Source organism: Balaenoptera acutorostrata, chromosome 6 (genome assembly GCF_949987535.1).
Source record: "Balaenoptera acutorostrata chromosome 6, mBalAcu1.1, whole genome shotgun sequence".
In the NCBI taxonomy this organism is placed as follows: Eukaryota; Metazoa; Chordata; class Mammalia; order Artiodactyla; family Balaenopteridae; genus Balaenoptera; species Balaenoptera acutorostrata.
This window is the reverse complement of record NC_080069.1, coordinates 110,337,747-110,353,373: the sequence shown is the minus strand read 5'-3', so window position 1 is coordinate 110,353,373 and position 15,627 is coordinate 110,337,747. Positions and strand designations below refer to the sequence as shown.

Here is a 15,627-nt window from a genome sequence, read left to right as displayed (position 1 = left end):
AGATGCAGGCGCTTAAGCCCGTCCTCTGTTTTACGGATGAGGAAACTGCATCCCTCAGAGATTCAGCAGTTTGTACGTGTTCATGCATGTTCACAGAACATGTGAACAACAAAGCAGGAATGCAAGCCCAGATGTCCATAGATGCCATGCTCTTAACCAGAAACTGCACTGATTTTTGTAACCCTGACACACTCTACTGATGTAAAGGATTATGATGATGTGTTAAGAGCATTTTAAAAAATTTTCCTTTGTCTCTCTCTCTCTTCCTTTTATTTTGCTTCACCCTCCCCCCTTTCCTCTCTCCCTCTTTTGTTTCCTCTTTCTTTCTCTCTCTTTTTTATTCTTTTCTTCATAGGACTCCACAGAATGGAGCAAGAATGAGAGGAAAAAGGCCGGCAGAAAAGCATGAACTGGAGGTTTGTTGAGCTCCTCTACTTCCTGTTTGTATGGGGCCGTATCTCAGTGCAGCCCTCCCACCAGGAACCAGCTGGGACAGACCAACATGTCTCCAAGGAATTTGATTGGCTTATTTCAGACAGGGGGCCTTTCCACCACTCCAGGAGCTACCTATCCTTTGTGGAAAGACACCGTCAAGGATTTACAACCAGATATAAAATATACAGGTAAGAGCTGGGCTAAGCTTGCCTTTGCTTTTCATTCACTGAGTGCTTTTGGAGGTCACACATTGGCATGGGCCTTGCTGTATGGAGGAGTGTCTGGGCCAAGGCTGTTATGCACTTTTTCATTATTAATTTATCTATTTATTTATCCATCTATTTAATTTATTACATTGTGCAAGAGATTAGCAATGGTGAGAATAGCTAATATTTTTTGAGTACTTACTACTGTGTGCTGGGCATGGTGCTTAGTACTTTGTACACTATCTCATTGAACCTTACAGTAACATCAGAGATAGCATCTATTTGTTTTCTCCACTTTATAGAAGGGGTAACTGGGCTTCTGCTAGGTGAAATAACTTGTCCAAAGTCACACAGTCTGTGAGTGGTGGGACTGGGATTCAAGCCCTGGTTTATCTGCATCCATAGTCACAGACAGTATTTTTAGTCAGTTACATCAGGTGTAGGCCGTGTTGTTTTGCAGATGCTATTAATATAGCAAATATCCTACCCAAACATATTCACACATTTGGAAACAAGTAGGGACACTCAGTGAAAACCTCTTTCTTGAGCAAGTCTGAGCTGGTCTTTGGCCTTTTGGAATCCTACTCATCCCAAAAGGACTTAGCCCCAAATTCTTCCTCTTTGAGAGTCTAAGAAACCATCTTGGACTCTCCCCACTCCACTTGATCACCCTCTCTTTGATATTTCCACAGCTCTCTACACTTATACCTCTTTAGTTGTCAACCATTTGGAGAAATACCATTCTTGTATTTCTCTTTCACCTGGAAACTCTGTGAGGCCAGGACTTATATATAATTCATTTCTGCATCCCCAGAGTGATTTCTGTTCTGCCTTGTATCATAAGGACATGAAAAATGTGCACTTAAATAAATTGGAGAATGCAAAAAACTCTCTAGAGCTCTCTCTAAGACAGCTTAAGCTTTGTCTTAAGGTCAAGGAACACTTCTGGGCCAACTGGAATAGGAGACGAGGAAGCATGGTGGAGGAAAAAATCCTAACCTGCAACTGGGAAGCCGTGAATTCGGGTCTTACATCTTCTATGTATTTGACATGAAAATGTGCATATCTCCTTTGCACATTGTGTGGCATTGTGGACTAGGGATGGATGATTCATGAATTTGCTACCAGCTGCAGATGCCTGTGATTCTGTGCTGAATAGTCAAATCCGAGTTTGAAAGTTGGCCCTTATACAAAGGAAAGTTTGCATCTGCTTCTGTGTTCATATTTCACCTATGCTTTTCCTTGGATTCCACTGCTAAAACAAAAGTTTGCAGTTATCCCACAAGCTGATTTCTAAGATCCTTTCTAGCTCTAAAATTAAATATAAGATTTAACCAAGGTCACATGGTTAATTAAATGATGGAGTTTAATCCAGAAGTCAGGCCCCTGGTCATCTAGTTTTTCCTTCCTTCCTTTATTTAATCCTCAAATAATTATTAAGCACCAGCTAGAGGCCCAGCACTGTGTTTAAGGCAGATGACACGATGGCGAGTAAAACAAACATGGTCCTTGGGCTTCCCTGGTGGCGCAGTGGTTGAGAATCTGCCTGCTAATGCAGGAGACACGGGTTCGAGCCCTGGTCTGGGAAGATCCCACATGCCACGGAGCAGCTGGGCCCGTGAGCCACAGCTGCTGAGCCTGCGCGTCTGGAGCCTGTGCCCCGCAACGGGAGGGGCCGCGATAGTGAAAAGGCCCGCGCACCGTGATGAAGAGCGGTCCCCGCACCGCGATGAAGAGTGGCCCCCACTTGCCGCAACTAGAGAAAGCCCTCGCACGAACCGAAGACCCAGCACAGCCAAAAATAAATAAATAAAAATAAATAAAAATAAATAAAATTAAAAAAAAAAAAAAAAAAAAAAAACATGGTCCTTGCTCTCATAGCAGTACATTAATTAAACACACACACACACACACACACACACACACACACACACAGTATAAGTGCTACAAAAGAGAAAGTGCAGGATAGGCATAATTGGAAGATCATAAACATTGATTTGGGACCTATTGTGTGAAAGATTAGGTGGGGCTCCTGTTGTAATCTTCACCTGGACACACATGCAAATAGGTACCCAGAGATTTGTGTGCTCATCTAGGCCAGGTTCAGACCAGAGCAAAAGCCAACAAGGATGTGCTCTCTAGGACTGTTGTCAATTGACGTTTTCTCTTCACTACTTTGTTGAAACACTAAAGCATGTCCACAGGTGATTCGAAGTGTGTCTTCCTGTGTGCTAACATGGACATAGCACATTAGAAAATTGACATTTGCATCATGAAAGAAAGTCTTTACTACCAGCATGTGCCATATTATCTGAGGCTACAGAGCCAGCCTTTCTGAAATGTCCTAGACCTCAAGCTTCGGCCAGTGCCCCCAACCCTAGAATCCAGGCTAGAGCCCAGGGTGATCTGGGAGCTTCAGAAACTGGGAGGGAGTCTGCTCTCCTCACTTAAGTGGGTTAAGGCCATCTCTGTCCTCATTCATATGCAGGCAGAGGCTGGCTTCAGCTCATAGAGTCGTGGTGGGGAGTTTGCGCCACTGGCAATGATGAGAACCTTTCAAATTAAATCCCAGCAGAAGTCCTCTCTCCTGTTGCTTTGCACACTGAGCAATAAACTGTGCACAAACAGTAGTCTGGGTGCACGAGGTTCGTGCTCTGCCACTCCTAAGTCTGAGCTGACATGTGGAGGCTGGGGGAGTTTTCTGAACTTGAACCTGCCTGGGTACAGGGACAGCATCCTTGATCCTGGAGGCAGAGAGCCAGGGTGGCTCAATCCGCCCACCTCCCCGCTGTGTGGTTTAGGCCAAGTAATGGGACTTCTCTGAGCTCCTGTTTTCTCATCTGTGGAAGGGGAATGTTCGCTAAGATGGTCTCCAAGGTCCTCTCCTTCTCTGAAAGTCTGTGATTCCATGAAATATTGTCATTTGGAAATACAGCATGGGATATCGGAGAGGACTCTGGACTTGGAGTCTGCAGACTCAGGTTTTGTTTATTTTGGAGCTGCTTACTAGCTTCCTCATCCTGGGCAAATGTATTCATGTATCATTCACTCAAGCGTACATCCAGTGCTTTAGAATTTAACACCAATCATGTACTGTAAGCCGTGCTATGATTTGGTAATATAGAGATGACCAAAAGAAAACAACAAAGCTCGCACACATACACACACCCCCCCCCCTCCACAACCTGCAAGGTCCATCCCCTCTTTCACCAAGCTCAGAGGTGGGAGTGGAAGATGGAGGGAAAAAAGAGTGAATAAGCAAACAATTATCATTCCACAGAGAGGTATGAATAGTAACCGCTCAGATACTCAATATTCTCCTCTGTAGAAAGGGACAGTGATGTCTGTCCCACCTACAAGGTCAAATGAGATTAACTTGGTGTGAGATGCTTTGTAAAATTTAAATTTTCTTATATCTGGAAAATTTTTTTCGTTAAGGTTCAAAATCATCATTCTAATAAAATCATTTAGTTTCACTTTCTGGTAAGCCCATACATATATTAGTCACTAAATAGTCTGTGAGGGAAATACTAGTATTGTCCATATTACGAATGAGAAAACTCAGGCCTCAAGAGGTGAAGGAGATTGTCCACATCACACATCTGGGATGTGGCAGAGCTAGGAATAAAAGCAGGCCTCTGAGATTCCACAATGTGAGCCCTTAACTCTATGTTGTCATAACCTTCTATTAGTTCTTAGTTACCTAGTGTATGACCAAAGACCCAGAGACTTCCGCTGACCATGGAGAAGTTGCAACCTCTCTGTGACTTAGTTTTCTCATCTGTAAAATGGAGATAATATTAAATGCCTTGTGTAGCTGTGGCAAGAAATAATTTAGCTATCAATCATGGAGAGCTTGGAATTTTGCAGGAGCTGTTCCTTCCTTGACCTCAGACAGCTGATGGTATTGCTGGAAATGATTTCTTTTCTTCTCATGGTATTTTAAAAGTCAGTTTGGTCCAAAGAGTGTTCCTGTGTTCCCACTGCCTTTTTGTGTTTTATTTTTCTGTTTCTCTTTTCCTGACCTTGAGATCATCAGTAGTTGCTGTAAATTTGGCAGTTATTTCAGAGGTGGATTTAAAAGGAGAATTGTGGTACCCTTTGTAAGCTTTGGTTTTGGAGAGTCAGGCAGGGGAGAGGGGCACTGATAATGGTGGTCACTATGCCACAAGACGTGGTTTCATATTGAGTGGTTTTCCCTACAGGTTTCAGAGCAAGTGGTTTGTGGCTTATGGTGCACCTTCCTTTGAGCCTTAAATAAGTACCTAAAAGTTGAATGTAAATCAAATCTTGGTAAACCCGGTCTGATTGCCTAACCATCTTGCACATTTATCAGAGTTGCATAAATCTTTGTTCTAATCCACCATCTTGATGGTTCCTTCGTGTGTTTCACAAAAATATCTTTAGTAGGTTTTGTGGCAAAGATACTTCTCTAAGTGAATGGGGCTGGGGCTGGGTGGAAGGTTCTGCTGAGATGAATGAGATGTGGTCCTTGTCCAGAAATCATTCAGGAGTATATATTGGAAATGCTGGAGAGGGTGTGGAGAAAAGGGAACCCTCTTGCACTGTTGGTGCGAATGTAAATTGATACAGCCACTATGGAGAACAGTATGGAGTTTCCTTAAAAAACTAAAAATAGAACTACCATATGACTCAGCAATCCCACTACTGGGCATATACCCTGAGAAAGCCATAATTCAAAAAGAGTCATGTACCACGATGTTCATTGCAGCACTATTTACAATAGCCAGGACATGGAAGCAACCTAAGTGTCCATCGACAGATGAATGGATAAAGAAGATGTGGCACATATATACAATGGAATATTACTCAGCCATAAAAAGTAACGAAATTGAGTTATTTGTAGTGAGGTAGATGGACCTAGAGTCTGTCATACAGAGTGAAGACTCATACGGAGTGAAGTAAGTCAGAAAGAGAAAAACAAATACCGTATGCTAACACATATATATGGAATCCAAAAAAAAAGGGTCTGAAGAACCTAGGGACAGGGCAGGAAGGAAGACACAGATGTAGAGAATGGACTTGAGGACACGGGGAGGGGGAAGGGTAAGCTGGGATGAAGAGAGTGGCATGGACATATATACACTACCAAATGTAAAATAGATAGCTAGTGGGAAGCAGCCACATAGCACAGGGAGATCAGCTCTGTGCTTTGTGACCACCTAGAGGGGTAGGATGGGGGGTGGGATAGGGAGGGTGGGAGGGAGATGCAAGAGGGAGGGGATATGGGGATATATGTATACGTATAACTGATTCACTTTGTTATACAGCAGCAACTAACATAACAATGTAAAGCAATTATACTCCAATAAAGATGTTAAAAATAAATTAATTAATTAAAAAAAAAGAGTGTATATTGGGTGCTTAGGTTTGTCAGATGCTGTGCACTGGGGAATTGATGATGTATAAGGTAGACAGGTCCCTGCTCTGAGGAGCTTACAGACATGGGGTGGTGAGGGCGAAGTCCACCACCGCACCATTCAGGATGCTGTGGTTGAGCTTGAAAGGACACCCCGCCAACCTCTGGATTCCAGATAGAATCTTGATATCAAATGGTGCAAGGGTTGTATTTCTATTAGTGTGGCTCAAATTAGTCTAAATCAGCATTTCTTAAAGTATCTCACATGGAGCGGGAGTTCAATGTGATGTTAAAAGGCATTTCTAGAAAAAAAAATCCCATAGTCAAATAAATAATAATAAAAACAGTAATAAGGATAAGTCAGTTGCTAACGTTGAAAGATTACCAAGCGTCTATCATGGACACACACTGTATAAATTACTGCAACAGATTGGTCCTTATAATAATCCTGTGCTTAGGTATTGTTACCATCCCCATTTACCTAACTTGCCCAAGGAAAGAGAGCTACTTCATGGTAGAGTAGAATGTATCACAAACAAGCAGATTCCAGAGTCTGCATGTTTAACCATGCTATATTGCCTCCCAAATGACATAGATATATTTGTTTGGAAAACCAAGCAAAGTTATACAGGCTTCCTTACCGCAGGGCTTTTCAAGGTCTTTCCTAGACTGTTTAACAATGTTTAACCAAACCTCTTTGACCCTACAACCTCTTTTTCTCAGAGAGACGGGAATTCGGGTGAGCAGGCTTCAGGAGGCACTGGCTCTACCTGGCTTTGGCAGCTTGAGTGTTGCTTCTTTGGATGCCAGCCTGTGTCAAAGCGATCTGAAAAGACATCGCTTCCACTTGGGGAGCTGGCCCCTGGCTGAGGAAGCCACCCTACCTCAGATTTTGCTTGGAACACTTTGATCTACATCTACTTCCTGGTTTATAATTCAAAGAAATGGAATTAACAGCTTCAGTTTTCCTATCACAAGTAATAACCTTATCTTTTTTTCCTCCTCCTTCTCATTTCTTAAATTTCTGCACTACTATTTCTTATTCCTAAATTTGGCATTTCACCCTGTGGGTATGGGGATGAAAACTTCAGAGGCCAGAGCCACAGTTACAGAGGAAGGTGAAACCTTGATTTAATGTGCAAAGAAGTGGCTGCACATCAGAATCACCTGCAAAGCTTTTAAAAAATTCCGATGCCTGGGTCCTTCCTCAGATATCTGGATTTGTAATTGGTCTAGGGTAGACATGAGAACCACCAACCTAGGGGTGATTTTGCTTCCTAATGGGACATTTAGAAATGCCAGGGGGGCATTTTTGGTTGTCACAGTTGGTTGTGGGGAGGCGGTTTGCTACTGGCATCTGGTGGGTAGAAGCCAGGGATCAGGGATACAGCTGAACACCCTACAATGCAGAGACAGCCCTCTGCAGCAAAGAATTATCTGGCTCACAACGCCAGTATCATAGAGGTTGAGCACCTTTGCTCTAAAGCAAGGATTTTAGGAAAAAAGGAAAAGGGATGGTGGGAAGGATATTAGAAAAAATGGTTTTAGATTTTGGTCATCATGAGTTTGAGTTGGAATGAAGTATAGGCGCCAGTGCAGTGGCTGGGTTCCCAAAAAAAATCTGGCTGCAGGACCAAAGGGGAAGGGATTTTCCATGTTTTTAGACATGCCCTCAGATCAGGGTGGCAGTTGATGCATTAAGGAAGGTGAATTGATTTTTGCTTCCTGCTGCAGAGAAGTAGCATTTAAGGGAAACTAGTTTTCTACCCCAGAAATAACCAGCCTCCATTCCTCCAGGAGTTCTGGGAGATTTGGTGAGTTTCTCATCTGACTATAGTATTCTATAGGAGGTAAGATGTTTAGGCACCCACTGTTAGGTTCAGATACACATGGCCTGAGTCATAAAATGCACTTGGACAAAGTGCATTAAGGGATACTTTTTTTTTTCTTTAAGTGGGCTCAAAAGAAGATGAGACTGGGATGGTGTCCCACGTTTGTCATTGTCAATTTTAGCCACTTAGAGGTTGGCATCACTGGTGAGAATCAATACCCTGTGCCCTTGCCCCTACCTTATCCCTCATTCAATCCAAATTTTGGATCAAGCTCTCCCTGAATAGAGAGGGATGGGGAGGGATAGTCAGCAAACATCTCCCGGGCCACTTGGTGTCAATTCAGAGATAATCTTCTGTGTTGATTATTTAAAATTGATCTTCCACTTCTAAGCCCAATAGCTTTATTGCTACCAAATTGGTACCTTTGCAGTACTTTACCTCTTTGCTCCCATTCCATTAACTGACTTCTGTGAGCTGCTAAGCTTAGTTTGCTGCAATCTCTGCAGAGCAATTGTTCAGCTTTAGTCAGGAGCCATGTCTGAAAATGGACTGGCTTTTGCACAGCTCCCTCCAAAGGACAGACTGGCACGGGGTCTTAAAACTGACATAATAAGATACGGTGATTGTTATGACTGGGGAAATTAGGAGGAGAATGAAGACAAGCCCTTGGAGCTTCAGACTCTATGCCCCAAATCTTGGCTAAGGAAGAAAGAAAGGGACCAGATCTGTGATCTGGAGCACCTGCCACTCATTCATTCATTTGAAAAATGTTTACTGATCTCCGAATTCCTACTGACCAGTCTCTACGACAGTTCCATGGAGAGAGGGATAGGAAAGACTGGATCCTTGACCTCAAGGAATTCAAAGTGTCTTGGGGAAAACTGACTGATGGGCAGATAACCACAATGCCATAGGCTCAGTTCCCTGATTGATCAATACGCTGGGTGCTGTGTTTGTGGTGGGGATGGGAACTACCCTTGGCATTGGGATCATGAATGTGGGGAAAGATGGGGGGAAAAGACAAATCTAGGGAGGCATCCTAGAGGAAGGGGTATTTAACTCAGTCTTCAAGGAGGATTAGGATTTTATGAGAAGGCAGTGGGGGGAAAAGCAGCCCAGATAAAGGGAGGTAGTGCCTGCAAAGGCAAAGAGACAGAAGAAAGCCTGGAACTATGTCTCTCTGTGTGTGTGTGTGTGTGTGTGTGTGTGTGTGTGTATTTTAAGTAGTATAGTAGTCCCCTCTTAGCCACAGTTTCATGTTCTGTGGTTTCAGTTATAAGCAACTGCTGTCCAAAAATATTAAATGGAAAATTCCAGAAATAAACAACTCAAAAGTTTTAAATTGCACACCATTCTGAGTAGTGTGATGAAATCTTGCACTGTCCAGCTCCGCCCCTCCCAGGACCCGAATCATTCCTTTGTCCAGTGTATCCCCTCCCGTTAATCAGTAGCCATCTCGGTTTTGGTTTTCAGATCAACTGTCTCGGGATCTCAATGCTTATGCTCAAGTAGCTCTTATTTTACTTAATAATAGCCCCAAAGTGCCAGAGTAGTGATGCTGGCAATTCAAATATGCCATAGAGAAACGGTAAAGTGCTTCCTTTAAGTGAAAAGGTGAAAGTTCTCAACTTAATAAGGAAGGAAAAACACTTATATGCTGAGGTTGCTAAGATCTATGGTAAGAATGAATCTTCTATCTGTGAGATTATGAAGAAGGAAACAGAAGTTCATGCTAGCTTTGCTGTCATACCTCAGACTGCAAAAGTTATGGCCAAAGTGCTTGATAAGGGCTTAGTTAAGGTGGAAAAGGCATTACATTTTTTTTTAATTAATTAATTTATTTATTTATGGTTGTATTGGGTCTTCATTTCTGTGCGAGGGCTTTCTCTAGTTGTGGCAAGCAGGGGCCACTCTTCATCGCGGTGCGCAGGCCTCTCACTATCGCGGCCTCTCTTGTTGCGGAGCACAGGCTCCAGACGCGCAAGCTCAGTAATTGTGGCTCACGGACGCAGTTGCTCCGCAGCATGTGGGATCCTCCCAGACCAGGGCTCGAACCCGTGTCCCCTGCATTGGCAGGCAGACTCCCAACCACTGCGCCACCAGGGAAGCCCAAGACATTACATTTTTATCATAAGGTATTTATAGAGAAAGAAAGGTGAGGGGAAGGGACCACATTCACATAACTTTTTTACAGTATATTGTTATAATTGTTCTATTTTATTATTAGTTACTGTTAAATTCTTACTGTGCCTAATTTATGTGTCAAACTTTATCAAAGGTACGTATGTATAGGAAAAACATATGGTATACATAGTGTTCAGTACTATCCATGGTTTCAGGCATCCACTGGGCATCTTGGAACGTTTCCTCCACCAATGGGGTGGTCCTACTGTAGTGATGATAGGAAATAAGGCTGGATGGCAGCTTGGAGCCAACAGTGAAAGGAACTTAGGATGGCAAATTGATTTCAAACAACCTTCAAACTCCAGTTAATTGTCAGAGTACTAGTACTTATCTCTTTAGAGCAGTGGGGTTTTTTTTGTTTGTTTCATTTTTACATTTCTTGACCTCACTCATGCTAAGAAATACATTTCACATTGACACTCAGTAAACCTAGAGATAAGAAGATATATAATTGAAATGAAAACTCATGAAAAAATAGTTAACCTTACTCCATGTGATGCATCTTGATACTTTCTACTCTATTCCGTTCTAATATAACCGATTCCTTTCTGATTCATTTATTTTTAAAAATATTGGTGTCTACTGGCTTCACTGATTTCAGCCTCCACTAACGGGGTAGACCTTGCAGTTTGAAAAACACTGACTTTGAGTTTATGTTGTGGTTACGTTTTGGCTCAGAGGAAAATTGCGCCATGTTGGAGAAGCAGAGTTTGCCGTGGGTTCACGTTAGAACCTGTGCCTTGTCTGATAGAGGCGACAGGAAAACAGTGAAGGGTTTGAAACGTGAGACTGGCGTGGTCCGATATACATTTAGAAATATTGCTCTGGCTGCATCATGAGGAATGGGTGGAAGGGAATGAGAGAGAAGGGTTGGAAAGCTGAGGCAGTAATTCAAGGAAGAGGAAGGGGACACTGGAGCCAAGACAAAGGCTATAAAGACGGAATTCATTAACTCCCAAGTACCACTCAGGTCCACCAACGAAGCTGATTGGGACCTACCTGTCAGGCAGCTCCCTTCCTGGGCTGCATCCAGGCTTACGTGCCCTAGTTCCATTCTAGGCACCCTGTGGCAGGAGGCATTCTTTTGTGGAGAGTTCTACAGCCACTGGATACTTTGGTGTCTCTTAAGAAAGGAACCAGAATGCCCAGGCTTCTGCCTCCAGGCTATTTCCTTCTCTCTCAAGGCCTTCCTTCTGGGCATGAGAATTACTAGGTCTTATTAGCAGTAGATTCCCAGACTAGCTTGGAGGAAGGCTTTGCATCCCACCCTTTATCTGCACCTGACTTGTCTCTGCAAACCTTGATGGAAACTTCCAGCCGCAAGCCAGTGTCTAAGCTGATGTGAACCCTAACACAGCCGCTGAAGCTTAGCGATGAAGAGCAAGTCTTTAGGCTCAGGCAGACCTTGGTTTGAATCCTGGCTCTGCCAGGTATGATCCCATTTAGCAGAGAGCAAGTGCTTGAGGACCAGTAACTAAAACAAGTTACCCGTTTTTATTTGAAACACCCCTACCTGCAAATTGATCCCTAAGAACTCTGCGAAAGCTTGCAGGAGACCTCCAACCATAAGAGGGGTGCTTGACCTGTGTGCACTGTAGCCCAGGTGCTCTAGGAAGGCAGCATAACTCCAGTCTCATATTAAGAGGACACTTATTTGGAGGAAAACACAGAAAGAGGACAAGAGAGAGGAAGATTGCTGATGCCCTGTGACACATGTGGCAGGAATCCAGAGGTCTACACACTGGCAAAGCATCCTTAAGCAATAAGCACGCATTGATTCCTGTAAACAGTACACGTCCCATGATTTGCAAGCGTCTAATTTATTAATCAGCCCAGGTGACAGGAGCAGTCTGTGACCTCTCATCTTCTCGGTGCCTGCCAGGTTGTCTTTGATGTGTATGGGAGACATTGGGCCCCCAGAGATGGCTTCCCACCTCAGCACCTTCACAGTAATCAGCAACATTTCAGGATGGGGTGTGTACAGTGGTGAGGGTAACTCTGCTTTTCCTCAAATTGCAGCCTTGTTGTTGACAGAAGGCCAGCAGCCTCCATCCCTGAGCGCTTGTGACAAGCTCTCTGTGACTCTAGTATGACACCCGGCTTTATACCACGTTGATGGGGGAGTGTGGTTTGTGTGAGAAGAAAGGAGGTGAATATAAATGATATGGAAGTCTCTGCACTGCTAAATGGTTTGGGATTGTCTGATTTGGGAAGGAACTGCTCACCTGTGCATGAATTCAGGAAGGATTTATTGAATCCCTACCATGTGCAGGGACTGTGTTAGCCTCTGCTGACACCAGAGTGTTACTGATCTGTGGCCTCAAGAGCACCGAATGTAGCTGGGGAGAAACAGACAATAAGCAACCACATTGCTACCTCGTATAAGGAGTGCAGGGAAAGAAGTATAAAATGCAGTATTAGTGTGAAGGAAGGGTGCTGAAGTTGACCTTGCAAGATTAAGAAAGCCTTTAAAGAAGAAAAAATTTTTCTGAGATCTGGATGGTGGGAGTTAGGCAAAGGAAGTTAGCGCTGTGTGTGTGTGTGTGTGTGTGTGTGTGTGTGTGTGTGTGTGTGTGTGTTTTGAGGGGGTATCTGTAAAGGGGTAGACTTGTTCTGGGACCTGCAGATAACTCATTGTAAGTGATAGGCAGAGAAAATGTTAGCATGCAGGCCAGAGAAATCAGAAGGGGTTCAGGTCATGAAGCCCTATGGATGTTATATAAAAGACTTTGAACTTTACCGTAAGGTGATGGCTCCCACACTTTCTCATATCAAGATGCTCTTAAAGTCTCAGTGATTTTATTTCCCTAGGCCAGAGAAATACTAATAATTCTGTTTATTAAGTACTTAAGTACAAACAACTTAATGAAGTATTTATGTCCCCAAAAGTTTAGTAGCCATTTGGAAAATAATACATGTGAATCTAAGGAAAAAACAGTATCTTTATTTTATCCTTAAATAACCACAGTTACTACTGCTCAACCCTTGCAATTCGATACAACCACCTTCCTTTCCTGTTCCTTGTTAATTTTTCTGCAGTTTTATAATTGTATCAACTGCCAAAAACCCACCTTAACAAAGATATGCCATTATTGAAAGAAATGTAGTGTGTTTTCATGTTGAAACTGTGAACTACCTCAGGGTAGTAGTTTCTGTGATACCCAATAAATATCAAGTATCCCTCATTTTGTTTAAACATTAAAAATATCCCACTGTGCTCCTGTGGCTTGCTATGGTACTTTGCAGCATCTCAGCACACAATTTAGGAACCAGGTTCGAAGGACAAAAGGGAGCTCTTCAGAGGATTTTGCCCAGTGGCAAAGCATGTTCAGGTTGTCATCTTACAAAGATCGCTTCTGCTAAAATGGAGAGAATGCATTGATGGGGGAAGGTTGGGAGAGGGTGCAAAAATGTATGGCAAGAAAATAGAATGCTATGGCAGTGACCCACGTGAGAAAGGAGAGTATCTTGGAGTAAAGTAACATTGATGGGGATTTGAGATATGTTTTTCTTAATTTTTTAAAATTTAAAATTATTATAGATTGGCAAGAAGTTGCAGAGACAGTATAGAGAGATCCCATGTACCCTTTACCCAGTTTTCCCCAAGGGTTACATCTTATATAACTATAGTACAATATCAAAACCAGGACACTGACATTGGTACACTGTGTGTGTATAGTCTATGCTGTTTTATCGCATGTGTAGATTCATGTAACCACCACCACAATCAAGATACAGACAGTTTCATCACCTCAAAGATTTTCCTAGTGCTATCTCCTTAGAGTCACAAGTCTCCTTTTTCCCTATCATCCCTAACCCCTGGCAGCCACTAATTTGTTTCCCATCTCTGTAACTGCATCATTTCAAGAATGTCATAGAAACAAAATCATAACTTGAGATACTTTAAGGAGACCGAAGACTCAGTATTTGAATGTGAATGTTGAAAGAGAGGGAAAATTAAAGATGCAAAGGACTTAGCAAGGTCATACTTTAAGTGATGAATCACTTGATCTAGGTTAAATAGGAAAAAGAATGGGGGAACATTTTTAACTTGGTCAACTGGTGGGTGGTTTTACTTTGTATTAAGATAGGGAGCCTTGGAAGGACAGGAGGGTTTTGGGGCGTTGTTTGTGTCTGAAGATGATGAGGCGGCTTGGAAATGTTAAACTACCTGGAACATCCAAATAGAGACTTGGTAGGTAGTTGTTTTATAGATGGTTCTAACCCTCAAAAGAGAGTGCTTGAAAAAAAAAATACAGTCATCAGGTTACCAATGGTAATTGAAAACATCCTTGGGAGTCTTCACTTATGCAAGAGCCTGTTTAACATGTGCAGAGAAAAACATTGAGAAGTTGAGGAATGGCCAGTAGAAAGGAGCAAAATCAGGGACAGTTGGTACCATGGAAACTAAAATAAATGAATGTTTAAGAGAGAAGGTAATCAGAGGCCATGGTTTCTGATATATTACTTAAGGTAAGAACTGAAAGTAGTCTTTTATACTTAAAATCTTGACCTTGGCAAGAACTATTTAAATGGAATGTTGGGGACAGAAGCCAGATTGCAGTGGGTTGAAAAATAAGGGAGAAGCAAGAGAGTAGATATATTTTTTTAAGAAGCATGGCTCTGAAAGGCAGCAGGGATGTGAAATAAAAAGAAGGCTTTTTTGGTGTTTTTGTTTGGTTTCTAAGAGGGAGGTGACTGTGAAAAGAGGGAGAGACTGATGCTGAGGGGCAGAAGGGGGTTATTTCTGATGAGGCGATTCCTGAAGAGGAAGGGAGGGAAAGGGTAAGAGCTTAGATTGAGGTAAAAGAAGGGATGCCTTTAAGCTGAAATAGGAAGAGAGAAGGGAAAGAGGTGTGGGTGCAGATAGAGCTGTTGATTTCACTCCTGGTGATTTGAAGGGACTTCCAATGGCTTCTGTTGTCTTTGTGAAGTAGGATGTGAAACCAGTTGCTGAGGAAGGGGGTACTTGGGAGTGCAAAAAAAAAAAAAAAAAAAAGCAATGTTATGAAATAGTTAATCTGAAGAATGGTAGAAAGATCTGATTAAGGAAATATAAAAGGATCACCAGGAAGCAGTCAGAGTTCTGACCATGTCTGTGATCACATTTTATAACAGTTGTAGTCTGTGCAGCTGGGATATTATTCTCCCAAAGAACTGAAAATTTGAGGTAGGATCATGGATAGTGGATGTGGGTTCAGACAGGGTAGGGGTTTGCCAAGTGGATGAGATGGAAGGACAGTTGGGTAAAGGAGTTACAGGTATGGGTCAAAGGTAAATATAGGGATGGATTATTGGATTTCAGTCAATCCAAAAAGAAGTGAAGAGAGTCGATAGCGGATAAAGGGAAAGAATATGGTCATGGGCCAAGCAGTCTTAAAGACATAGGGAGCAGGTGTTGTGATAGACAAGTCAGAGACTAGAAGGTTTTAACATAATGCGTCAGAGTTAGAGGAACTTTGGGAGCTGACACATTTTAGTAGTCATCATGGGAGGAAGTAGGATGCTGGAAGAGAGCAGGGGTGAAGATCATTGAGGTGAAGTAGGTCAAGAGGCTGTGAGGCTGAGGGTATTGGATGTTAGGGATAAA

The 15,627-nt window shown here is 42.7% G+C and overlaps 1 protein-coding gene across 1 annotated transcript in view; it reads left to right on the top strand.

Annotated features, from left to right (window-relative positions):
- The window catches only part of BRINP1 (BMP/retinoic acid inducible neural specific 1), a 184,919-nt gene that overhangs the window by 55,538 nt on the left and 113,754 nt on the right, over positions 1 to 15,627 (top strand). The window contains exon 2 of the mRNA XM_007178130.2: positions 356 to 623. Within this exon, the coding sequence (XP_007178192.1) occupies positions 406 to 623 (218 nt within the window). The 5' untranslated portion in view covers positions 356 to 405. The remainder of the gene's footprint in view (positions 1 to 355; positions 624 to 15,627) is intronic.